Genomic DNA, 27,952 nt, shown 5'->3' on the forward strand with positions numbered 1-27,952 from the left:
CAATGTTGATTGCAGTGCGAAAGGAAGGAAGTCCGTTTAGCATTTTCAATTCATTAATCCTACGGTCAAATATACTGCATCTGATTGTGTTGATTTTATTGACGTAGGAAATCTCCTTAGGTACAGATGAACCCAACAAAATTTCGACGCGTGTTGGCATTAGCTTTTGGGTTGAAGCGTATCTCAGCTACGGATCTACGAATCAGCAAAAGTAGAAAAGAGACGATAGTAGTACTGATTGTATACATGAGTCTTGGCGACAGAATATCGCTAGCCCGTAAAGCAACCACATTTCGTCTTTGTCAGATTTTAGACGCAATTCCCGCTCCAATTCTCCCCAAATGGCAACGATCTCCACCTGTATCCTACGTGGACCCCATTTGCACCAATTGTCTATCCACATCATCAATAAAGAAGATGACATGTCAAATGACATTGAGATAAGCGAATAGAAAAGGAGAGTGTCGGGGAGGCTGAGGACCGTTGTTACGGAAAGACAAACCTGCAAACGGCGTCTCTTTTGCTTTTGCTGCATCAGAGAGAAGTGTAATTAATCTTCTCTCTTTATCTGCCTTTTTTTTTTTTTTTTCTCTCCCCTTGCTTTTGCTTCTTTCACAACCACATATCCTCTGCAATTCTCCGATCATAATGTGAATCTTCACCGATCAGATACCGTGAGTGAGATGAGGGTTTTCTCTCCACAGAAAATTGACGGTTCAGATCTCTGATCTCCTCTGAACTATACTTCTCATATCTTTTGTGACTGTAGCAACAATGGGGAGTGTTTCTTCGGAAGATGGTTTTGATCAACAGAGCGAACGATGTGGTAGCTACAGCTTGAGTGCGGACGTGAGCGAGTCCGAAAGTTCGAGTAGCTTTTCTTGTCGGCGGTACGATGGAGAGGGTGCTTCGAGCTCTCTGACTTCTTCGCCACTTGCATCCTGCTCGGTGACCGGGAATTTCGGTTTTCCGGTGACGCAGAAGTTGATGCTTCCGGTAATTGGTGGGAAAGATGTGGTGGTTTGGGATGAGAAGCCTGAGAAACGCGAGACTGATTTATCCGGTAATTTTTGTCCTCTTTGTTAAGTAGGAGATAGATCGTTTCTGTAATTTGTTGCTGTTAAGTGTTAACTGTCTCCACCCGCGCATTTTAGCGGTGTCCCATTTTTTCATTTTTGATGATTTTTTATTTAATTTTTCTGAGTTGATGTAGAGGTGGAAATGATGAAGGAGAGGTTTGCGAAGCTTCTACTTGGAGAAGACATGTCAGGTGGAGGGAAAGGAGTTTGTACGGCTCTCGCGATCTCGAATGCCATTACTAATCTGACTGGTTAGTTCATTTTTTGTTTTTTCTGAATTTTTTGCTGTATTATTTATTATTTAATTCGAGAGGAAAAAAAATGGCAGCAACTGTATTTGGGGAGCTTTGGAGGTTGGAACCATTGGCACCACAGAAGAAGTCAATGTGGTGCCGAGAGATGGAATGGTTATTATGTGTGAGCGATTCAATTTTAGAACTCATCCCTTCCTTTCAAGAATTCCCTGGTGGTGGGACATTTGAGGTCATGGTTACTCGTCCCCGCTCGGATCTCTATGTAAACCTCCCGGCACTCAAGAAGCTTGATGCTATGCTGCTTAGTATGCTTGACGGCTTCCGTGATACCGAATTCTCATACGTGGATCGTGGGATTGTTGTTGCTGATGCGGATTATGGAGATTCATATCCATCTTCTTCATCATTCGGGAGGCCTTCGGTTAGGCAGGAAGAGAAGTGGTGGCTCCCCTGCCCTAGGGTCCCGGCTAATGGGTTGTCGGAAGATGCAAGGAAGAGATTGCAGCAATGTAGGGATTGTACAAATCAGATACTTAAGGCAGCCATGGCGATTAATAGTAATGTGCTTGCCGAGATGGAGATCCCACGTGCATACTTGGAGACTTTGCCCAAGGTATGAATTATGGACACTGTTTTATTAGTGAACCCTTCCTTTTACAGTGAATTCTACTAATTGATAAGGCAGGCGCAAGTACAATTTACAACTTACAACAACCAAGGAATATATTTGTTCTGTTGATTCATGGACTTGTTTTGTGTTTTGATGCGATTATATTTTTTTCTTAAATGTTGGAGATGTCTGTGTGGGATGGTTTTTTTTTTTTCTGAGAATACATATAGCTCAATACCAATTGAAGATTTTTTTTTTTTTTTTTTTCAAAAAATCCATCAAATATGGGTCCGGCTGATTAAATCAGTGAATTGACGAATTAAGAGCAACATATCTTGAAGTGCTAAAAACGTCCTCCAAAATCCTAGCCACAATCCCCTTTGTGTCAAAGAGATCAAAGAAAAAATACCCGCACCCCATAGCTATTTGACAGTGGAATTACATATGATTTGCAGATTCCCCACTGTTTCTTGACTTATGCTTTTGTTATGAGCTAATGTTATCTGTAATCTGCAGTTCATTGTACATTTGTACCCAGCCGCAATTGTTTACTTTTCTTTGCCCTTCGCCCATTTGTACTTTGCATGTTGTAGCTTGTACTTCGTCTTACTCTTTGAGATACATGTCTCACTAGATGTCACTTTTACCCATTTTAATCTTGTTTTGATCTTCAAAATCTGGAGTAAAACATGTATTATTAAACTTTTTTGAGGTTTTACTTGTACTGGGTTTCCATAAATTCTTTAAGGTGAAACAACGAACACCCGCTGGACTTGAAAGAGAATTATACCAATCTTGATTTTCCTTGGACTTGATTACTTATTGAATCAGCGCTGAATTTGGAGGCCTATATCCGTACACTATCGTATGTGCATTAGTATGGTAAGGATGATGGTTCAACGGAAGACAATCCCTCCAGTGTAAGATTGCACCTTACTGATCTTATAGAATAGTGTGACAATGAAAGATGTGTAATCTGGGCATTAGTCATCCCTTTTGTGCATTTGCGCTCACCAGTCCACTGCTGTATGCTGTAGTCCAATGTCATTTATTCATAGTCCATTCTTATCTTCCTTGTGAATCACGGGCTGGCACAAATATTTTTCTGATCTGGACAGCAGTTCGCTTCAACTTGTGAATCACTCGCCTCTTTGTTTTTGGCCATTAAGTCTCAGTTAAAGTTCATGGTCTGAAATTTTTGTTGAGTTCCAGTCAAGAGCTAAGACTAGCAAATAACATTCTGTAAAATAATGTCATTGCGATAATCAGAACCATCTAAATGCTGTTCTGGATATCAAAATACCTTAATTGAATAGTATTTGCTTGTTGTTCAGCACTTAATGATTGGTATATTAGAGTAAGATTCTGGGAAGATCGGTGGTGTGGAGCTCCTCCTCTCCTTAAGTCTCACTTTCCTAATCAATTTTCTTTCTCTCAGACAAAGGGTACTCCATTAAGGAATTCATGATTCAATCAGGGGATCAAACTTGTGGGACTTTGAGTTTGAAAGAAGCTTTAACGATTGAGAGATTCAAGAAGTTACTAGTAGATGAACAATTTCTGGTATCCTGATATTATTTACTGGCTAGATCTTCTAATGTTGATGTATTGAACAAAGCTGCCTTTCACAAGGGAATAGACAAAACACCCAGACCCAGGTCATCTGGATCAACGTGGACAAAGCCTTGGGACTGACTTGGTTTCACATGGTCTTAACTTGGGTTAACTTAAGATTGACTTGGGTCTAAATTGGGTATGACTCATCAATAATAGAATGCAAGGAGAGCAAACTAAGAATTAGGGAGGTATCTCACTTTTATTTTAAAAGATTGTGATTACATCTCCCATAAGGACTTTATTAGGTCCGACTAATGCAATTATTGTGATGCCTACCATGAGTGTTATACTTGAAGTAACACCATTTAAATTACATATCCTCTCTACAGCACAAAAATGCACCGAATTGATTAATTTGTTTATATAAATTAAGAGATGGCTAATTCAAATCTCAACTGCTTTTAAACTTTTAATCTGTCTTGTCACTTGTATGATCAATATTTTTTAATCCATCATTATTTCTTTTATTAGTAAACCCACATGCTTTTTATTATTTTTGCAGACTGGAAAAGCTTGTTTGGGTGAAATTATCTACCGCTACATAACTGCTGAGCAGTTCTCACCAGAATGTCTCCTGGATTGTTTAGACCTGTCATCGGAGCACCGCACACTGGAAATAGTAAACAGGATTGAGGCTGCTGTGCATGTTTGGAGGCAGAAAGAGAAGAAAAAAAGTCTAAATCATGCAAAGGCTGCACGGTCATCATGGGGTGGAAAGGTCAAGGGCCTTGTCGGTGACACGGAGAAGAGTCAACTTCTAGCACAACGGGCTGAAACCCTTTTACACTGCCTTAGGCTTCGATACCCTGGCCTCCCACAGACTGCTTTGGACATGAACAAAATTCAATTCAACAAGGTATCGTCCCCTCCCCTACAACTTCCATTAAATAAATATGGTTGATATATTTATTCCTTAATTTGATTCCATGAACTTCCAAAAGAATGTCTGTTAGTGAACAATCGATGGTACTTGTGGCCATCGATTAACTGCTCTGCCTAGGAAAATTAAACATATGAACCCGAGAAAAGAAAATGTATTGATTGGATTGTTAGAGCCATTGAATTGGTTAGTTTTGATGTACCGCAATGAGCATGCTCACACTATTTTTTGTGTGTATATATCCTCTAACAAAAGGGGTCCTTGAGAAAGATCTGCGTCACGAAAAGATAGAACTTTGAAGTAGGCCCATTCTTGTTGCAGGACGTAGGGCAATCAATCCTTGAGAGCTATTCAAGGGTGATGGAGAGCTTGGCCTTCAATATTATGGCAAGGATTGATGATTTACTTTACGTCGACGATGCAACTAGGCGATGTGTAGCAGCTGAGTCAATATCTTTGTTTGGTAGGGGAGGATTGGGTGGTCTCCCAATACAGAAGCGTATGTCACCCAGTCCTTTCTCAATTCAACACACTCCTTATGCTTCTCCATTTGCAACACCAACATTCTCTTCTTCCACACCAGTAGGTGAAAGTCCCAGAAGGCGGCATCCCTCATCCCTTAGCAAGAACAGTCATCTGGGCAGAAAGGATGGAAAAAAATTGATTTCAGCTGATGTAGACAAGGTGTGGTCGTATGCTGGAAACTTGAGTGCTAGAAAAGATTCTGGAAATGCCCCAGAGCGAGATTGATTAAAATATCCATCAATGACAAGAACAATTGATGGAAACAGAGTTTTGCAGGCTTCATAAGGTTGACGTTGAAGGTTGGTGGCTTTGATCTTGTATATTATTTAGTAATGGAAATAACACGGTTCGAAGTTTTGATCTTTGTTTAGCATCAGGTGTTAATTGAGGATTACAACTCTAGTCCATGTATCATTTCTAAGGCTGGGTTCTTTTTAGTTCTTATTCCATGAGAAAACAAAAACATTAAGGAGAAAGTATTTGACTGAAGGTTCAAGGAAGCATTTCTAATTCTCTGTAAGCTTTCTTGTTTAATCTGAGAGACCCTTTCATTATCTGATATTACTTCTCGTTTTTAAAATCAATAAGGTTACATGTTTATTCTCTGATGAGCAAGAGAGCCCGCTTGGAAGACAATCAGATCTGCAACTCTGAAGACTGACATCTCACCATTTGGATTGCAACCTCATTGGAGTTGACTCCCCAAGTTTGGTGGAATTACGACTCCCACATAAAAGGATTGGAGTTACCAATCCGCATCACCAACTCTCTTTAACTCCATATTCCTAGCAGTGACTATTGGTAAATGAAAACAAAAAGAAATTAAATGCTATCCAATTGCAGTGCATACAAGGGGGAGTTGGAAAGCAAACACCTGTCATGCATTCAATGAGTTACAGTGAGCAATTTCATTAGACTTCTAGCAGCTTTTTTTCCTGAAGAGTTACTGTTTTAGTTATTCTTCTGTTTTCCTGTTATGGGCATGGGTGAAATGGATAATAATGCACTTAAAATCTCAACTCCTACACATAAACTGATTCAGAGTCCTATGGCTTCTTGTCAGATCCTGTAAGGTAAAATTTACATATAAATTGGTGAGTTACAAGTAAAAAAAATGGTGTGTTAATAGAAGCTCTCCAAATTTAAACTGACTCCATTTGGGTACCAGTGTACGCTCAAGACCAAGACCCTGTTATACATTAGTTCACTCTTTCAAGAGAACTGGAGTAGAAGTTAGGGAAAGTTGGCAAATACCAGAAAAGTAAAGGGAACAGAGGACATGAACCCAACTTATACCTAACGTATAAAATATAAATGGTGCAGAAAGTTAAGCCCTTGTTTCTTTTAAGGTCATAACACCCCACCACTCTCCACAGCCTACATTTGCTGCCGCCCATTTTGGCAACTTTCACTATACATTTTATCAACTTTTACTATACTATACTTCTTTTGCACTCCCAAGTAGTTCTTTTTGGGTCCCAAATAAACCTTTTCATTGACGATTTTGATGCCTACTCTGTATCTGCTTTCACTCTGGGACACTTCTATTTAGATCTGAAGTAACTTTTTTCCTATGTCATTGCATACAAGGTTTGATAATGAGATATGGTGTTATTTATATTATAGAAGATGAGAAACGAATCCAACCAATGAGCATCTTAGGTGTTAATGGTGAGTTGCAAATTGCAACAATGGACCTAAACAACACATACAAGTCCCAAAAGGCATATTTGAACAAAATTCGTGGACTCCATCAAGGTCACATCACTATCGTCTCGTAATGTGAAATCTAAATCAATTAGATAAACCCATGCCCACTATGGCTAAGGTTGTGTGGCCTCTTACAAACCTAAGAAACATCATGGATCTCCGGCATTTTTTTAGGAAAACCGTATCTGCTGCCCAGCCAAAGACACTCTTTGCATAGCTCGACGATCTCTTTGAAATTGCAATCTTCCTTGCATCAGTAATGGTCTTGCAAGGCATGAAACAGGCCAGAGAGAAGGGTCCTTGACCACCAACCATCACACTGTTATTACCATTCTAGATTTTCGACAATCAAACTACAAAATCCTTCGACGTTTCAAGCCTTGTGGTTACCTCTTCCTCAAATCCACATCGTATTGCAGTTCCTCTTACTTTCCATCATTCACTATTTTGCTTAAAAATTTATGCCTAAACCTTTTATTTTGTTTGATTTCTTATAGAGACTGTGAAAGAAGGAAATTTAAAATGATTTTTTTATAAGATTAGCTGAAACTGACCATATAGAAAATGATCAACCTAAATAGAAACAAACTTTAACTAGCTTAATAAAACCTTTAATCTTATAGAAACTCATTAAAAATTCCATTCCAAATATTCATGCTAACAATGATTTGGGGTATCATTGTTACCTTGTTACAATGCACATTCTACATAATACTCTAATAACCTTCTTTAAACTTGTGGTAATCAACAATCATCATGAGTTTGTTGAGATCAATCACCTCCAACTGTACGATCATCATTGAAGAGATGTTGATTGCCAAAGAAGAAATCCCTCATGATCAAATGGCTCAAGAACAATACCACAAATAAGCTCAAACTTGGTGGGACAACCATAAAATAAAATCAATTGAATGGCTGCTATCCATCGACTTAATTTGGTTTCAATGTGGGCTCGATTATTGGCCTGACATGAACTATCATAAACCGACAAGATTTATATCTCAATTATTGAGATATATAGACTTCCCATATTCGCATGTGGACAACACCAAAGGGGTTAGCCTTGTGGCAAGCCCAATCTTGCTAAGCTCCTTCAGGAAGGGTAGGTCAAGTTCAAACCTCCACAAAGCAGTGAATTCCTTGGGTCCACCCTTTAGGATCTGATTAAACCTGGACACAACCAATTGCATATAGGACTTTCCAAGGGGCGGTGTGTGTGACCATCTGTGGGAATAATCTCACCAGATGGGTGGGGATACCCGCGATAAGCAAATCGAAAAGAAAAAGAAATCCCCTACCGACAGATAAATTTTGAATTGGATTAGTGGATTTAAGCCTCCAGATTTACATGAGCATCACAAGGACGATCTACATACATCTACATACATAGCCTATAATAAGTTAAGTACAACTTTGCCGTATGGAGTTGGAATTTAATGATTCAAAAAGCATTGGAAAGAGGACGAAAGAGGCCTCGGAGAACTACGCAACACTTAGATAAGTTTGTCTACATCGTTCAACCCCCCCCCCCCCCCCCCCCCCCCCCAAATGTGATTAAAATTAGACATTATATTTATAAAATCTTGACTGCAACACGATCATGATTCTAAATTTCAAAAGAGAGTTTTAACATATTCAAGATTTTTAATCCAATAAGTTACTAAAACTTTATTATTTTTAGACTTACCATAAATACTACCTATTTATGATAAATATGCCAATTAGAATATGATTTGATTTCTTTGTCTGAGTAACGCCCATTAGAATACAATTGGATTTCTTTCTTCTCGTATAAATATAATGTGTACAATAAAGAAAAATGAATTCTTTCTACCTTAATTTAAGGTGCGTTTGGATTATGGGCTAACTATTTTTGCGAGGACAGATGAACTTGTTTCAACCACCGAACTGAATTCAGATGCCCTTCAGGGCCTTCCTAGCTTAATTATTAAGAACTCATAGCTAGACTTTTTAAATCAAGGCCTAGTTGGTATCAACCAATTAGGTTTGTGCCAAGTGGAAGACCTTTTTGGATTAAAATGAGATTAGGTATTCTGGCTAAAGAGGGGACGAGAGAAGATAATGTGAGTAGAAAATTGACAACAAAAAGCAGATTATACAAAGTGAACTAGCAAGAAAATAGATAGAGATGCTAAGAATTCTTAGCTAGGCGCTTTAGATCAAGACTCAGTGGGTATTAACCAATTTAGACTTGTGCCAAGTGGAAGACTATTGAATCAAAATGAGATTGGGGATTTTGGCTCAAGAGGGGACGAGAGGAGATAATGTGAGGGTTGACAGCAAAGAGCAAGACTATACGAGTGATTTAGCAAGAAAATAGATAGAGATGGAAACATTATGATGATTACTTGAGCTCTTTGTTGGTCTTGTAGGCATAACAATTGATTGTGTTAGTAATGCCAAGGTCGTGTAGCACTACATCAAAAAATACATGGTACAACGATTGAGATGGTGATTATATTCGAAGATTGAACATTAAGATCGATTTGATTGTGCCGACAAAATGACAATTTGTGCCACTATATAAAACACATGGTGAAACGATAGAGATGGGCAATTAGATTCAATGACCATAATCAACGTGAGTGTTGAATAGTTTGAACGTGTTTGGTGGTCAGTCAAAGTGGGAATGTGATTAGTAGAAGCATTAGAGGATGTTAGTGGAATGGTAATTGGCAAATGAAAATGAGTCGTAGACAACAATCGAAGGTATTGGGGTCAACATTGACCTAGGAACTTAATCAAAGCTACAATAACTACGATACCACCATATGAAGGACCAAAAGCTATTGATTCTAGGTTAGAATTACATAACCATTAAGGGGTAACTACAACAAATAGATATAAACTCTCAAACATAGAGAAACAAAATCTAGTTGAATCTCATAACAAGTATTCCTGGTCTGTAATGATATATGATTTGGTGTATTATCATATTTATACACTAAAAGGCTGTATGAAAGATTCACATGACTTTGAAATCATCTCAATTCCTATTCTTATACACACATTCATCTCAACGTCATTCTCAATTGTACATGTTACCATTTGTAAGTGGTCGCTTTTTTTCCCTTCTCATGGAAGTGTTTCTGCACAATCTCACAAACTAAAATAATAAACAATTATCAATTGAAAATAAATAAATAAACAAACAAACTGAGAAAATATAACAATTTATGAGAAATAATCCTAATAACACCTTCTTTTTTTTATGATCACAACTCCCCCTTCATAGAAAAGTAGAGAGCAATCATTATTGGCAAAACGTGTTTTCCAAGTCCTGAAACCTTTTTCTTTTTAGTAGAAATATCTTTTAAGTACTTGAGCATGCATATTCCATCGGAATAGATCAATACAAAATATCATCTATTATATATTGTATGATGAAGAGAGAAAGAAATGAAAATTGATCTGACTGTTTCGGGATGAGATTTTCAACAGTGGGCAATACTATGTTACAATACAGAATATTTTAATCATATACTTTCCCTCCAAATGTGCCTCTTCCTACACCATTGTTGGAATTATGCGTTTGAGGATGGCAATTTTGCTAAATTGGTAAGGTGTGTGGAATGTTGATCCCACAATCTCCCATAGGTACAGACCTTGTTTTGAACCCATCTTCGTTGACTACTAACCATAATGTTTACCAAACAATACAAAATAAATAAAAATCACGACAAAATGTTGGAAGTTTACAATTTTCAAAGGGCTGGTGAGAAAGAACATGGTTTCAAAAAAAACTTGTCTATCATATTGACTCGACACTCGACCTGTGATCCTAGATGACTACTGACAAGTTATATCTCCGAGCATAGTGTACTACTGTAAAATCATCAATTAGTGTTTTTTTTTTCAAAGATGTAAATGTTTGTAATCTACATGACAAATAAGAAAAAAAAGGAGCCTCATCAACTGCCCCACCCAATAATAGAGAATAATAATTATTGTTCAAGTAGAAAGAAATATTAATAAATACTTTTATATGATTTCTACAGTTTGCCTAGTATGACTAGGAGATGAGTTGAAAGAGACAACTAGGTATCCAAAGCGGAGGAGGGGGAAGGGAAGCAAACAGTAGAAAATGGGAAGAGAGAAAGTCAAGGAGAGGCATTAGGATTAAGAGATCTTTGAAAATGTAAATTTTTTCGCTGTTCAGCTTTTCTATCAGGATCTCTTAAAAATCTAAGAAGAAACTGTCAAAAGAAAGAGAGGGTAGAGATTGGTAGTACAAAGAAAGAGATCGGTGTGAAAACAGAAATTCTCTTCCATTTTAAAGAGAAAACAACAAAGAAAATAGTCCTTCAACTCATACAACATTATTTTATTTTATTTGACTTTTGTATTCCTCTTATATCCAAATGATGGATGACTTTTGATCTCGAGAAACCCTAAACACATATAAGTGAAAGCATGACTTAAGAATTAAGACCGGAAATCTTTGGACTGTACCTTCGATATATACATACATACATAAATACAGAAAATGCACGTATACAGATAAATATGTAAATACAGACAACAAGCGAGCATGAAACCATGAAAATTGTTGCTTGCATGAGCCTTGACCCTCCTCTAAGGCAGCCATTATGACTATTCTCAATTATAGAAGGAAACCCTAAGCAAAGCAACAAAAGTATTCCTTGGTCTCTTTACTTTCTAGATGTGTAGACAAAAGGGAAACTAGGGTTTCAAAAGGACAATCAGTCAGAGGTAAGTTCAATCTATGTTTAAAAAACCCACCTGTGTTTCATCTTGGTAGGATTAAACTACATAGAGGGCAGCAGTATACAGTCCAAACCTGCCAAAGAGAGATGAAATAGCAACAACACAAAGTGAATATAATAACAGTAGGAAAAAAAAAAAAACCATATACGAGGTTCTAAAAATTGCATGATATTTCATGATAAAGGTAGATAAAAGAGATTGGAGCCAAAGCCAACCTAGGGCATCAAAAACAGATACAGAAAGCGATTAAATGAGTAGGAACTAATTTTACCCATGAAACTGTATAAAGAAATACCCATAAAACTGTATAAAGAAAGAGGAGAGATTATAGATGAAATGGAACCCTCAGGATGATTTTCACATAGGCTTTACAAAGAGAAGCCAACAGAGCTTCGTTGGCAGGATGTCCACCTCCGTAAACAAGAAAAAAAAATAGAATTATATAAAAACAAAGGAATTATGAGTCCTTTTAAATTGGACTGGAGGTGGACAGAATGCCAATAAACTCTGTAAGAAACCCTTTGATAAACCCACATGAAAACAAAGCCACTTTTTCTTCTTCAACTTGTATTTGATCTTCCCCGACTCCTCTACATACAGAGTACATATTTATAGAGAGAGAATGATGAGATAGATAAAGAGATGGACGAGATGCGCTGGGTGAGGATTCTATTTAATGAGAAGACATATAATGGGTTGGGTGTAGTAAATATGAGAGAGAAATAGAGAGGGAGATAGGTTGTTATTGAGTGGTCTGCACGCATGCAGGTGCAGAGAGAGAGAGAGAGAGAGTAAATAAAGGATTTTAGAATCAGATGAGATTGTTCTTCCTCTGTGGAATTGAATAAGGAGAGAGAATTATCCCTCTCACACACTCCTCTTAACATCCTCGTTAATGATGAAACCTTCTTTGCCTTTCTCACAAACTAATGCTCTCTCTCTTCTGACGCAAACAACACATACTCTTCACAAACACGAAAAAGAGTTTGGAAAGGAACGTCTCTGGTAAAGGAAACCTTTTGTTTGTGGAATCACAAAACATTTAAGTAAAATTGATTCAATGCATTTTACCTCATCCATGACCCACTGATAAGCTAATCTGAACCATTTATCAATAATATTTCCAGATCTTCAATATGATGATTACAAAGAAAACTGAAAACATTATACCTGGATCTTTTGTCAACTGTACTGGATTTAGTCAAATAATCAACTGGCCCCAGTCATTCTTGCCTAGATAAATGATCAAGTTCTCTATACGTATGGGTAGGATGCATCATATTCGATGCTCATGATTAATATCAGATGTTTCCGTTCTGATAAGTCGGTGTCTGTTAGCTTCAAGAAAACTCACTACTGCATTAGCGATGAAACCAATAGATGCGGTTCTGTTATCTTAAGATTGAGTGGGATCCTATGCTCCAGGTGTTGTTTAGCCACACAACTGTAGTGCTTCTTTGTGTGCCACGTGACATATCTTTCAGTAAATTATCGTTTCGTGTGCTGATTATAGAGCTACGACCTGGACGGGTTGGAAGGTAAACTTAGGCTCAACCCACCTAGCAGAACCCTCGACCTGAGTACCTAACCATCAAGCCCAAGCTAGCAAACCCAAGCTCAACTCGAGCTTAATCTTCAAAAGTTAGAGTAAGCTTGAGTTAGTCCAACTTACATAATCTTGATCTGACGTGGTCAAATTGGGCAGATTGGCCCCTTAATTTGATTTTGATTAGTAAATAAGTTTTATATCTTCTAAAAAATAATATTAAAAAAATTCAATAATATATAAAATCAAATAAAATTTTTAAATCCATTATTAAGAGAATATTTAGACAAACCATAATAAGCCAAAGCCCACATTAATAATATCTAATTGTCAACAAGTCATAATAAGTGAAAATAAAATTTTTACAATTTATATAAAAATATTTATATATTTGGCTTGTGATCTAATTGTTCATGTTTTGAAAATTAAAACAAATAGTGTATTGAAATGAGAATTTGATTAAAAGTTGTCCATGTTTTTAGGATTTTCTTTATATCTTTTTGTTTATTGGAACATGAATTTACCATTTATAATAAAATTCGAGTCATCTTCTTATTAATTAATTCAAGTATTTTTATTATGAGCTTGGACCCATCAATGGACATATGAGGATAAAATCTTTGAATCAATTTGAGTATTTGTCAGTATGAGTTCGACCACCCATCGTTGGACATATGATGATAAAATCTAGAGATTTGTTGGCTAGAAATATCAATCAAGATGATCTTTGGTCTTTTATATTCAAGGACAGCCCAACATTGCAGGTAAGTTAACCCAAATTGGATCACTCTGGGGTGGGATGGAGAAGTTAAGGCATGATTTGCCTTCTCATAAAATACTTTCATTTATTTTCATTGGAAAAAAAATTCAATATCCAGGGAAAATAATGGCTGAGATGAAAATGGTTTTTCTTAGGAGTTTCATTAGAAAAACTAACTCTATATCTATGTTCACTCCAGCTGTTCATTGAAATCCAAACGTCCAACGTAGTTTCACTAGAAAAGTGCTGCATTTTTAACATCGTCTCCATTGTACAAGAATTTTTTTTACCGTATAGGGTCTATTATCTATAATCCATATTCTATACAATGGTTGACCATTCGATCAAAATATATCCACTAAAAGCTAAATTTGACCATTTGCTTTTAGAAGGCCACAATGCACAGCAACTTTGAAACTTGAATAGTCAACCACAACACTTTCCTCTACAAAAACTGGGTCAACTCGCTCGACTCTATGAAATATGTTATAGACCTCTACATACGTAGGACATTAGTGAGAGAGAGAGAGAGTGTGGTGGTATCTGAAAACCTCCAATTTGTCGGTCTGATACGTCGCATTCATGTTTCAGGCCCTTAGTTTTCTTTAATCAATAAAACCACTAACCATCTTCCCCCACCACTTCCTTCCTTTTTGCAGATTTTATTAAATTCAGCCACACTTGCATTTATGTTTATATTCAAATCTGCCGCCAACCACTTCAAACCGTAACCCATCCTCCCATCGCATATCATCCGTCCGTACTAATAAAGATCCACCAGAAAAATAAAAAGTAACTAATCCTCTCTCTCTCTCTCTCTCCCTCTCTCCTTTAAAGTTTAAACTATGGAGCACATTAATCACAACGAGAAACTCATGGTCCGTCGACTTGGAACTGTGTAGGCGCAAATTTTGAATTTTTGGGCCTTTTTATGGTTTGACTAGGGAGGGTTTATGCTTGCACCAAGTAACTTTATTTTGGATAAGTTCTAGTTACTGAAGCACGTTGCTCCAAACCGTTGCCTTCTTTGACCATCAGATGCATGTGGCAGTCTGTGATTTGATTTGATCTACAACTCTACACATTCACGCGGGTGGGTCTAGTGGATGGGTTCACATGGTTAAGGACATGTGTTACATAGAAACCCCATACTTAGAGTTAGGCGTGCACCTTGGCTTGGGCAAATCCGAAAATCAAATCAATTTGATACTTTTTAAATTAAATTCATTCGGATTGAGCATGATTTGATTTAGGTATAGATTGTAAATAAAAAAATTTGATTGATTTGATTAAATTTCAAATTAAGAGTATAATAGAATCGAACCAATCCGAGAATTAAACTAATCCAAAGTATATATATATATATATATATATAATTTTTTCTTAGTTTCGTTTTTCTATTATCTATTTATCTTTTCTTCAAGTTTGAAGAAGATCTAATCGTCGTTCGTCTCCCTCACTTCGTCACTCGCCACCTCATCGAAAAATAAAAATAAAACCCATCTCTCTCTTTCAATTATGTTAGTATGTTACGAAGATGTAACTCATCAAAGTCTTTAATTTTATCTTCACTATTTTTTCTAACAAAAATTCGTCAAAAATGTACACAAATTTCTCTTTTTATTTTCAAGTGGATCAATCAATTTGTGAAATTTTCTATTCAAAGAGTTTAATTCTTTATTTTTTTTATGAGAACTTTTATGTCGTATTTATTAGATGAAATATACTATACAAATTTAGGCTTGAATTCATTAATCTACCATTTATGGATTAATTTTCTCACTAATTTATAAAAAAATACTAATTTAAAAATTGTAATTTTTTAAATCTCATTGAAATTCCTCTAATTTTTAATTTTTATAGATTTTAATCAAAATTTAATTATAAATTTTTTATTTATTTTAAAAATAGGCATTATTTATGATATGATAAAAAAGATTCTTCTTTTAAAAGAAAAAAATACTAATTTTTCTATTTTAAAAGTATGAGAATTAAGAACAGATCTGAACCAATCTGGACCAAGGTTGATTTGGATTGGCTCGGTTCTATAGAATAATTCGATTGATTTGATTTTAAATTTATAAAATCGATCATATTTGATTCAATTTCAATTTTTTCAAAATCTGAATCATGTGCACCCCTCCTTAGAACCGTGGACCAAATCATAGAATGCCTCGCCACTTGACAACTGGTTTGATCCCATTATCCTCAGAATTCTATTAGACGGATCGATTGCATCTCTTAAAGAAATAGCTCGAGATGATTGGAATTTCCCATGAGAACGACTGAATATTGGTGTGCAGGCCCACCAAAGAGATGGGCCAAATAATGTTACGTCAGTGGGACTTAAAAAAAGTAACCACGTGGCACTTTCTGGTCTGGTGGTCCACGATTCTAAGCTACGCACAAAAATTGCTCTTTAAACCAGAATCTCTTCTTAGGTCTAAGTCTCAAGTCTAAACTCCGCACGTCAATGCTAATCCCGTACTCCAGGGAGTTGGAACCCAATTCCACATCCTCACAAACTCTTGGGCCCACTGATCCATGCATTATTACCACCTTTTCTTAGACCTATACGTATGAATTCAATGTCATTGGTGATTTCGTTTGATTTCCAACGCCTTTCATGCGAATATTTTTTCATCTTAGACTATGAAAAGTCAAGCCAAATCGGCCAATTCCAAGCTCATGATGAAAATTTCTTCAATCCATTAAAATTTTGGCTAAGCTCATATGGTACGTGGGCCAATAAATGATATAGCCCAATAGTCTCATATGGTCGAAAGGTTGGACCATATATCCATGGGGTCCTTGGGCCCAAAAAAAATAAAGGCTTCTGAGACACAGGATATCAAATTCTAGCTCCCTCTCTGAAGTACAGGATCTTTTCTATTCTATTTTATCATATTTAGTGAGGGAGAGAATTTTATTTTTTAAGATTTAAGCCCAACATCAAATCAGAGGATTTTAAATGACTGATAATCAAAATTCAAATCCAATGTTAAGAAAGTCCATAGACTTTTTATTCTCCTTTTTGTGTAGCTTTCTTGTCCACTAGCCTTTGTGGGTGAGTGGAAGGCTGAAGTGTACAGGTGCGACTGCTGTTTCTCGCACTGCTCGATGCATGAAAATCCCCACTTTTCATGATTGTTAGCTCTGCTCTTCAAACAGAATCCAATCTCTCATCAACGCTGAAGCTTAAAAGCTTCCTTCTATATATATAAAAATACAAAAGTTTTTGCGGAGTTACATTGGACAAAGCAAAATAACATGTTTGATAAGAGTTTGGATTTTATATAATAAAAAAATTAAAAAGGAAAATCTATTCGCCACGTGGCATATATTTTTATAATTTGTACCACCACTTTGTGGGCCTGTAAACAAAAATTAAACCAGATAGAGGGATTCAAGAGCAGGCCCATTAATAAAAATCCAAATCCAATGGCTGGTAATCAACAATCAGGCGATTATATATATATGTATATATATATATGGTCCCGTTATTTGGCCAACAGTTTGGCAAACACTTTTTCAAAACATGGGTTATAGGTCTTGGAATAGACTGATTTTTGGTGAGGATGATCTCTACGGTGAGGAGATCATCCTCACCAAAAAATCAGCCCATTCCAAGACCTCTAACCCATGTTTTGAAAAATGTGTTTGTCAAATAACGCTACTCATATATATATATATATATATATGGGTCGGGTTCCTGCAACACACATATAGACAACGAGTTTGTCTTATATGGGTAAAAATGTTTGGAATGGGCTAATGTTTTGTGAGGATGATCTCTGTGATGAGGGGATCATCCTGGCAAAAAATCATCCCATTCTAAAATTTGTAACCCCATCAAAATTGATTTACAAAAATTGGATGGTCTATAATTTTTCAACAAAAATGGACGGTCTAGAAATTTCATAATGAACTGATTTTTGGCAAGGATGATCTCCTCACCATAGAGATCATCCTCACAAAAAATCAGTTCATTCCAAATATTTTTGTCTATATAAGACAAAACACGTTGTCTATATGTGTTTTGAAATGGTTGTCGTTTGAACCTGACCCTATATAGAGACAGAGAGATTGGGCAAACGTTCACGAGGCCAGTGGGTTTGAAAAATGCCACGTGGGCATTTGGGTGCAGCATAATGGTTATTTATGAGTGGAGTACATGTTTCTGTAAAAAAAATATTTGTTTCTTTAGGGGTCTGTTAGTAATATAAGAAGACAATTAATGATGATGTATGGGTTTAGTAGGCAGGGTTAGTAGGAGAGATGATGGAGGCAGATGCGACGGCACGCGTAGTGGCAGCGTTGACAAGAGCCCTTCTGTAGGACATTTAGCATCTTGTAATCATTAGGATTGTAGACCAAATTTCTTCAATTAATTAATGAAATTTAATAACGATGAGTGGTAGTGCTAGCTGTGATCATATTTGATGAGAAATTACATTGTACACCCACGGACCATTGAATATCTGTGGTTCACCCCTCCTACCGTACATTTTGCATGGCTTATTTGCTCTGACCTTATGTATATACTTTGTATATATATATATTAAGTATCATGGTTCTGACCTTATACCACCACCCTATCTAGTATCAAGGAGAGAGAGAGAGAGAGAGAGGTAGGTTTGGTTGAAGAGAAACGTTGGAGAAAGCGAAGAAGAATGATTGAGGAGGGTGAGGGCACGTGAAGAATGATAGATTGTGACAGGGTGTCACGTGAGAATTGATGGGTATTTTGGGAATTTTGTTAAAGAGAGAGAGAGAGAGAGGGATGGAGGTAGGAGTAGGACATGGTTTCAGTATCAACTTTCAAGACATGAATGATGAGGGTGATGACGATGATGATGGTGATGGGGCCTCTTTCCAGAGATGCTGCCATGTGACTCTTCATTACTTCTTCATTCATTCATCCCGCCATTTCTACTTCTACTTCTACTTCTACATATATGTAGGTGAATTATACATCCTCGAGATTTACATATGATAAGCATTTGGGAAACGACAAGGATCTCGAGGAAATGATCCAGAGCAAATCTATATGGTATGGAGAATACATGGGAATACGCTTTTATTCGTCAAAGGACAAGTAGGAAATATTCTCGAATCGAATATATAGATAATGTTGGTCCTCTTGTATTTAGAATCCGATACACGACAACGGGAATTAAGTGTGGGCCTCCCCCAACCACCCAACCCAGCTTGTTAACAAGATGACCGCTTGTTAACAACAAGATTGACCAAGTGGTTTGGACACTGATATCATGACATCACACTCCTAATCCCATGTGGCAGATTATTTGGGCCCATCGATCATATGAAGTAAAAAAATAAATAAATAAATAAATAAAACCTTCCGAAGGTTTGAGAACTTCTCATATGGGCTTGACAACCGATGTTTTTTCTCTTAGGAGCCCATGAGAAACTGCTAAATGGACCTTATTCGATCAAGCCCTTCCTTGAAAATGATTACCATACTCCCACTCCGAAGTAAAAAACCTATGGCGGGCCAACGACCTAAGACTTCTGGGCCAAGTTCGGTCCACTAGAGAAGCTTCTTGTGGATCGTACAATAAAAATTGACTAGGCCGATTATTTTTTACCATAACTCCAGATCAATCGTGGCCCAACTTTTAGCAAGTCTCAAGACAATTCCCGGATGAATCCGCTGGGCCCGATCTTCCGGACAAATTTTGGCTGTATAGCAGCTGAGCTAATAGTCCATTTAAGACATTCCAGCCCATGAAACCCCAATGCAATAACAAAATGAAAATGCTAGCCTCAAACCACATTTGTGGCTCTCCATCAAAGCAAAGTTTGAGATGAGATTATATTACTTGAGATTCTCAAAATAGAGAATCCCTAGAAAATCTGTATTGATCCAAACATCAGAAGTTCCACTGAACTTTGACATGCACTCGGCTTGTAAAGCCTTCACCCAAGAACAATGACCTTCTCTAATAACAAGAACTATATATAGGCTTCTGTCGTCAAGATTATTATGTTATACAAATACCTTCCAATACATATATTTTTCTTTGAAGCTGGAATAACGTCTACGATATTTGTACTTTATTAGCCATCTGGAAGAAAGCTTACTTTATTCATATATGATTTTAATAATATTAGTAGCTCGAAGGAGCATCACTTGTGCCAGATCGCATATCTGTGACCACTGGTAGCCAGTGTCCACTCTCTGCCAGCAGGGCACCAAGAATCATTCCCAATCTTCATGCATACTTTCTCCCCTATGATTGCAGAATAGAGATTTGGACTAGCCTCGAGAATTCTGATCGAAGATCGGCTGGTGATGTCTTGACGTCTCCGGATGTCCATCTGCAGAGAATATCAATGAGTAGGGAGAGGAACTTAAATATCAAAAGCTACTTCAATAGAGAGTTTTGTAGCGTACCAGCTTCACAATTTGGTCATGAAGGGAATCACCCCAATCATAACAATGGTCGTAAAACACGCATGGCATTCCAGGATGTGTCAGTATGTATGCATAACCCTGTTGAACATCACAGTTTCAAGAACCAGTGGGGAAGTTGAAAAGAGAAACAAGAAACAGGGTGAGTTCATAAAGTTCCCTAGAGATCACTATTTTAAGTGTAATAACCAGATATCCTAATGTTGACATCCTGAAACCAAGAGTTCCCTTATTCATTGGGGAGGGGGGTTAGTGTTTCGGGCTCCTAACTTTATGAAGTTAGGTTAAGGGGTATTTGGGGTATAAAATTAGGCGTCCGAAACACTAAAAACCCCTATTCATTGTCCTTGATATACCAAAACTTGATAACACAATGTGCTTCACCCATCAATATTTTGACCTCTTGCTCATTTGGCAAGCCAACTCTTAGATGGGCCATGACCAGAAGTCATGTCGGATCACCTGTTGAACAACCTAAGTTCTAGCTCTTGATGGGACAGTTAGGATTGTCCAAACTGTAGGATTTTTGGGCTATGGCCCATCCACTGAAGGGCCGTGTAAATGAACTGAGTCTAGAAGACCGAGTCTTTTCAAGGAAACCATATAAAGGACTGGCAGGCATTAAAGGCTAAACATTTGGGAGGGAACAAACATTTCCTCATAGCCTACTTCCTTAAGTTCATAATGTAAAATTGCCCAATGACTCATTATACCTTCAGAATAACGAGACCATATTTTCACGCACCTAATGTAACCCATTGTTCTGTTGCAATGGTCATAATCCAAACATGTATGGAGTGTCATAATTAATTCTGAAGATGGGATTCAAGGGTTTGGCATGTTTGAAATGTAAGGCAATTAAGAGTAAGAGAAAGAAAGAGATAGAATAGTAGGAATTCTCTTATCCCATTCGGAAGGATCTCATTATTATAATTATCCATGACTGTTTATGTCTCTAGCATGAGCACTAGATGAAATGTGGAGGGAAATGGGGTAAATGGCCATATATATATTAATAAGGATATCAAATGATAAGGACAGATGCAATATTACATTTCCAGAGTTCCCTAATGGAAGGATGCAACAAAAATAAATGAGGATTTATGCCATGTTCAATTCATTAAAAAGAAATGCAATACAGAATCCAAGTGCATTGCACCCAAAATACCAAATTGAAGACTCCATAAAAATGATGTGCAAACACCATGCCCATGCATGATAAGTTTCAGGTTATAAATAGGATTAGTTCAGCCAACGTGTGTGTTCTACGCCTGACTGGAAAATTAAATGATAATGTAGTAAATAAAGAAAGCATAAACATTGACTACCATGTATCTGAATCAGAAAATGAGTTTGAAAAAAGTTTACGTACCTCCATAATGTGACCAGAGGGGAAAGGCCAATGAGCCTGTACGAATTAAACAACGTTATTACAGGGAACTAAATACAATTAATAGAAGCTTGAGTTCGAGCCACAAAGCCGGTTCTATTAACAACCACATGACAGATTACTATTCAGCTACCAAAAAACATGTGATTCAAATATGAGGAATAATCAAATTGAGATGGGCCGGTGTTTCTCCTTGCCTCTCCTATAGAACACACACATGGGGCCGAAACCCACCATTCAGAGGCAAGGATGATGTTTTCTTCTCAAAGTTCCATTCTCATTCTACTGGGTTGCAATGTACCTGTGTTGACCCCGTATCATGGTTATCAATAAATGTGACAGACCTTGAAGGCCACCATCCCATAACACCTGGAGGCTTCCCTTGAGCGTCACGTAAGCGCCACAGTTCTCCCTTAACAGCTTCCTGTATGGGCAGAAACATCCCCAGGTTTATATTTCCTTCAATAAGTATACTTTTTTATAAGATTCCTATAATCGTAGAGGTGATAGTAATAGTAAACAGTAATAAAAATAGTAGTACATGACATAATTGCTTCAATAAAATACCTGAAGAATCCCCTTAGTTGTGAAATCAAATGCAGTGGAAAGGCCTCCAGTGGTATCAATCCAATTGATAATCCGTTGTCTATGGCTATCTGCACAAGGGAGTCAATTAATTGTAGTAAATGACCAAGCAGACGAAATACAACACCAATTGTGAAAAGTACTATCTGAAGCGAGAGAAAACTTGGTAGATGACTTCAAAAGGTCAAATGATTTACTCATAATGGATCTATCCCAAGGAAAGCTAGAAAGTAGAAACTAATATAAGGAATTGCTAAATAAGTACATATTAATAGCCATCCAATAATGCATTCTGGTCCTTTTGAACTAGCTCAGTTCACGGAATTATATTTTATTTCTCAAAGCTCATGATCTAAAACTTTATTTAGAAGCAACTAGCTGACATCCAAGCAATCTTATTCCATGTATCTAAAGCATGGTTGATCTGTTATTCAGTGACATTCTTCTCACACAGAAAAATCCTCGAATTTTTACAGAAGTTGCAAAATGAAATATCTCCAAAATTGTTTACCAAGCATGTATGTTGACATGAGATGGTTGGATGTGCATGCAAGTCTGCAAAGGGGTTGAATAATAGTGGTTGGCATATACTAGAGAATCCGAGGTTTTCATTTATTTATATGTTCCTTATTTTCACTTATAAACATATTGGATTACATTTTAAGATGTGAAGCCACTTATGATCCTTGGTCTAAAATGACACAGGTCCATTAATTTACTTTGCTAGATTGGAACATAGGATTAAGATAAGGAAGAAATACATATATGCAAAGAGAATACTTTATTGCTAGATGTTTGTAAGAGCACAGTCCCTTACATGTGTAAATACATAGATTTTCGGAAAGAAGAGTCCCTGGATTGGAACGTATGATTAAGAGAAGAAAGAAACAAATATATGCAAAGAAAATATTTTATTGCAAGATGTTTGAGAGAGCACAGTCCCCTACACGTGTAAATACATAGAGTTTAGGAAGGTTTGAAACACATGCAATCTCTTTTCAATACGTGACATTATCAGAAAAAATGATGAATCATATGAATACATGATTGGTCAAGGCATCTGCTTTCAGATTCGCTCTTAGTAGTTGCGGATACCGATGTTGAAACCATGACTTCAACTTCGAATCTTTTAGTTCAAGTGTTGAAGTTGCTTCCAGTAAAGCAATCAAGTGATGGTATTGTTCTTACTGGTTACCACCTAAATGCATGCATTTTCCTATCTTCTTCACAATTTTTTAGAGCCTTGAACATGCACCAATGCAGTCCTCATGTAGAATCATCTGTTTCATTGTATACCATCAATTGACTTTCCTTTATTTTATCTATAGTTGTGGCTTTTCCTCGAATCCTTAAAAATTAGTCATTTATGTATCCTGAGCATGCCAAGGACAGTGATAGATTGGAAAGTTACAATCTCTAAATAGGGTCAACTTCCCAAGCAAAGAAAATCTACTAGGTGATACTATGGTATCTATTTAAATTACAATTATCTTAAAAAACAAAAGAAAAAACTATGGTAGCTATTTAGATTAGGGGGGAGGGGGATAGCATTCTCTGCAGTTGCAACTCATGTAATAGAAGGGTATGTGTATACTGTCCTCAATTCTACCATCTATTTAATCACATATTTCACCGAAACAAATTTCGATGCTAAACCCTCAAATGTTAAAATCACATTGAACCTACTTTAATTTATATCTTTATTCTCTTTAAACTAATTTCAAAAATGATCTCTTGGCATTGTTATTTTTACCTGATAGTTTTGTTTGTATCTCAAGTATTAATGACTATTTGGAAAAGCACAAGAAACATGATTAAGAGAGAAGAATACCTTGATTGTATTCCAAGTGCGTACCACTGTAGTTGCAAGAATCCCAATACTCCCCAACACAAAATATTGGCTTTGACCCTTCAATGTATTCTTTCACATATTTTGCAGCATACCTAAAATTAAACATCAAGGAATAACATGATTGTTGACCATGAAACCAGAAAAAATGGATTTGCAAATGGACTGTAACAACATTTCACATTCACTTACCCTCTTGCAAAGTCAAAACGGAAATCCTGGAACCCAACTGTATTGCGAAGCCATGATAGCCAGTGGATGATGTCTTTTCGAACAAAAGGTTGGGTATGATCTATGTTTGGTACTCCATGAAAGTTGTCACCAGTGCTTCGGTTCCCCTAGAAGCAAACCATTTATGGATTTGAAATGGTAAACAGTAGTATGAATATCAATGCAATGCATAAATCCAAATGTTAGATTTCACGAAATTATCAAATCCATCTTCTAGTAGATTGCATCTAAGAACCAAACAACCCAAAAAAACAATTTTATACTTGAAAATTATAATAATCATGTCCTATTATCTAAAAAACCTTAATATGCAAGCTTAAATGGACATAATGTTTGTATTTTTATAAACTTTTTTTTTTAAAGATGTATTATTAATATGTCTAACCAATAAGAACATAAACAATTGTATGTGTGCTCATATCTACGTAATAATATGCTTAAAATGATGCATCAATATAAAATGACAGATTTACATTAGTCAATCATAATTCATTACGATATGAAAGAATAGCACGTGTAACTTACAAGTTCTTTCTACAAGCAAATTAAATGTTTTTGTTAAATTAATAAGTTTTATCTATATTTTAGAATAGTATTTTAAAATTTCAGAGAAAAAAAAATATATATTTGGGTCACAATTTATTGTTTACCAAAATATTTCATGAAAAGAACAGTAATTTCGTCCGAAATATATACAAGGAGAAACTGTCACTTGAAACTTCTTTTCAATAGAAATGGAAATATTTTGGTATATTTCTTAAAAGTGTGCCAAAAACATAATTTCATGATTATACTAAATACCAATAACTTCATTCTTGCATAAACACTGACTAGATTTTCTGGCTGCATAAATGATGAGGCTTTTCATGCCAGCATCAGAATAGCATTCTCAACTAGATTACATATTGAAAAACAAGATGACAGACTAAAGTTTGAATAAGGAGTGAAGCCTAGACTTGATAGCCTATAAAATTTCTCATGTGAGTGAATTACAGACCCACATTTCAAGACAATTCTTAGGCAAGCATAGAAAACAGAAATTGCTATATCTTGCACTTCAAATCAGTCTGAAAAAGATTGTATGTAATTAATAGTGCCTACCAATCCACCAGTACAGGAAGTGACTGCGCGTTCATCCCATGATAATGGAACCCCATCATAGCGATTATACATTCCTCCATGCCCTTGGGTAGTTCCAACACGATGATTAATAACTATGTCAGACATTGCTCTAACCTTGTACTGCTTCATTTTTTGAAGTAATGCTTTTAGTTGGTGTTCAGATCCATATGAGGAGTTCAGAGAATAAAGGTTCTGTGGTAGATAACCTATAAACAAAGAGAGAAGAATAAAATATATCCAACACTTACGTGTATGCATAAAACAACACAATAAATCTGAAGAGCTTTTATGTGGTAGCTAACCTTCTGGTGCGAAGGAATGAGTCGCCGGTGGCAACCATGCTGATGTAAACCCAGACTGCGCAATATCAGGAAGCTTTCTTTCTAAGTTTCTCCACCAATCATGTTTATGAGATTCCCAGTTGAAAGCCTGTTAATCAGAAAAATCAGTGAAGCTTCAGACAGTTAGAAAAACAATATAGCATAGAATGAATTAAATGTATAAAAAAAAAAATCTTTTTAGAGGCTCACACAAACTAAGTTAACCACCATATATTTTTTGAATACGGTAATTAACAAATTCCAAACACATGGACAAAACCACTGCAAGTCAACTTAGAATTGACAGAAAAACCAAAACTTGGTAGGTCTAATAAATATCTTCTCAGTATTCTATAGAATTTATAGTCAATTTTACCTGGAGAAGTATTTCTTTTCCATTCTGTATTATTGCACCTACAAATGATGCCAAAAGAATACACCAGTCAACATTTAAATGATCCAAAAAACAACGTCCTTCATAAACACAATTAAGAAATACTAAATATGTGTGCTGTGTGCTGTGTGCGTGTGCATGGAAGAATTTCCACAACCCTGATTCTTGATTCTGTGTCTTCACACATTTAGGTACGTTAAAACTTAGGATCCTTCAAAGGTTAGCATTTTAATTTGCAATTTCTCTTCCTCAGCCTGGTTTTATTGATGTCAAGAACCTAGTAAATATCAGAACCTATACACGATAGTAGAGTAAAAAAACAAAGTTTACAAAGCCATTAAATTATAAATTACAAGAGATATCCTCATTTTAGAGAATGAACCATGCAACCCAATAACCCAATGTAACCTATTCTACATTCTCAAACGTTTATACGCCTAAAATATACTTTTAATGGACCGTAAATTACAGTTTTGTGTGTGTGTGTGGTTTCAATTATATGATATATAACTCACTGTGTCACCCCTGATACTATTATAGAGTGGATAGGTTTTGAAAACAATTAATTAATGGTGGAATCAATGAACTTTAGTTTCAGGGTTCAAGGAGTTTGAAAATCTGTAAAGTTCCATCACTTGTACCTGTACAACTGCAATATATCTTATTTTGACCAATAGATAACAATATTTCTTGCTGGACTTTTCATGTATGTCGATTCTATGGGGACTCTCTATACAAACAAAAAGAACTATGGCAGTTACAAAATAGCTTAAACAAAAAATACACACACACACACACACACACACACATATATATATATATATATATATATATATAACTTGGCGCCTAGTTAATACTTTTAATTTAGAAAATGATGGGAAAACATCTTATTAAAGTTTGCATTACCGTCCATTGGATGTATAGCAAAATAAATAAATAAAGAGAAACATCTCAGACTTATGAGCTTATTATATGAATTTGAAGAAACCAAAAGAACATCCAACAAAAAGAAACATACCCTGCTCTGTCACCGTGGAACTTTGATCAAAATCCTGCATTTTTCACACAGACCAGAGATACTTAATAGATGAGCAAACATAATCCGTAAATATTGGAATTCACAAAACAAACAGGAAAATCGAGCTCGAATAAAGACTAATACATTATTGTGGTAACCCATATTGAATCACGGACAGGATGAGGTTGGTGCCACAAAGAAAATTCCTGCACCCACAATTGAACAATAGTGTAAGACTTCATGTACTGAATTCCACTTTACATTTGTACTCAAAAGAAAGAAAATAGGAAATATGTTGGTTATGGTGTTTTTCTTAATTTCAGAGACGTTTAAAAACAATTAAATGGGAAAATAAAGTAATATGGGAATAAAAAATGAGATGAAAAACAAACCCAAGCGATCCAACTTTGAAGGAGGAGGAATGAGAGCACAATATGGATCTAGGGACGAAGCGAGTTAAATAGGAGAGCCACCACACCAGTCTTTCTCATACGGCCTCTACTACATCTATATCGATAGAAAAGCTGAAAATTCGAAAATCGTGTCCACCGAATGGAATCACGTCCACGCCCCTCCCTTCCTCTATCAATCAGATAGTGATCGAAAGCTTGATTTCTGATTATCTGATTCCTCTTTTGCTGTCCAGCTTTTACAACAAAAAGTATTCGATCACGCAATTATAACCGCCAATTTCGAATTTTTATTTGGTGGTAAGAAGGAAAAAAGTAGAAGAATGAAGGAAAAGGTGAGTGGCTTTGAGAGTTGTGGATCATTTTGCCTTTCTTTCTTTATATATTCGATTCCTCTTCTCATCTTTGTGATGACAAGGTAGAGGAATGCTTAGCGAGCAAGGCTGAAAGTTGAAATGGTGTTG

General features: G+C 36.3%; 2 protein-coding genes across 2 annotated transcripts; one reads left to right on the forward strand and one right to left on the reverse strand.

The window, feature by feature from the left end:
• The first annotated feature begins 483 nt into the window (after positions 1-483).
• On the forward strand, positions 484-5,519 carry LOC147408633 (rop guanine nucleotide exchange factor 1-like). Its single transcript, XM_086420169.1, has 5 exons — positions 484-1,063; positions 1,214-1,330; positions 1,408-1,946; positions 4,063-4,416; positions 4,762-5,519. Exons 1-5 carry the CDS (start codon positions 775-777, stop codon positions 5,188-5,190), a joined length of 1,728 nt encoding a protein of 575 aa, XP_086276295.1. The 5' UTR covers positions 484-774; the 3' UTR covers positions 5,191-5,519.
• Positions 5,520-19,692: 14,173 nt separating this feature from the next.
• On the reverse strand, positions 19,693-27,924 carry LOC147408634 (putative alpha-amylase 2). The gene is made up of 13 exons (XM_086420181.1): positions 27,471-27,924; positions 27,223-27,284; positions 27,079-27,112; positions 26,043-26,080; positions 25,649-25,775; positions 25,326-25,552; positions 24,186-24,331; positions 23,976-24,088; positions 22,127-22,215; positions 21,861-21,983; positions 21,542-21,577; positions 20,152-20,250; positions 19,693-20,075 (listed from the first exon to the last, which is right to left on the reverse strand). Exons 2-13 carry the CDS (start codon positions 27,238-27,240, stop codon positions 19,884-19,886), a joined length of 1,242 nt encoding a protein of 413 aa, XP_086276307.1. The 5' UTR covers positions 27,241-27,284; positions 27,471-27,924; the 3' UTR covers positions 19,693-19,883.
• Positions 27,925-27,952: the final 28 nt, after the last annotated feature.

Source organism: Akebia trifoliata, chromosome 2 (assembly GCF_017979445.1).
Source record: "Akebia trifoliata isolate Shusen 1 chromosome 2, ASM1797944v1, whole genome shotgun sequence".
In the NCBI taxonomy this organism is placed as follows: Eukaryota; Viridiplantae; Streptophyta; class Magnoliopsida; order Ranunculales; family Lardizabalaceae; genus Akebia; species Akebia trifoliata.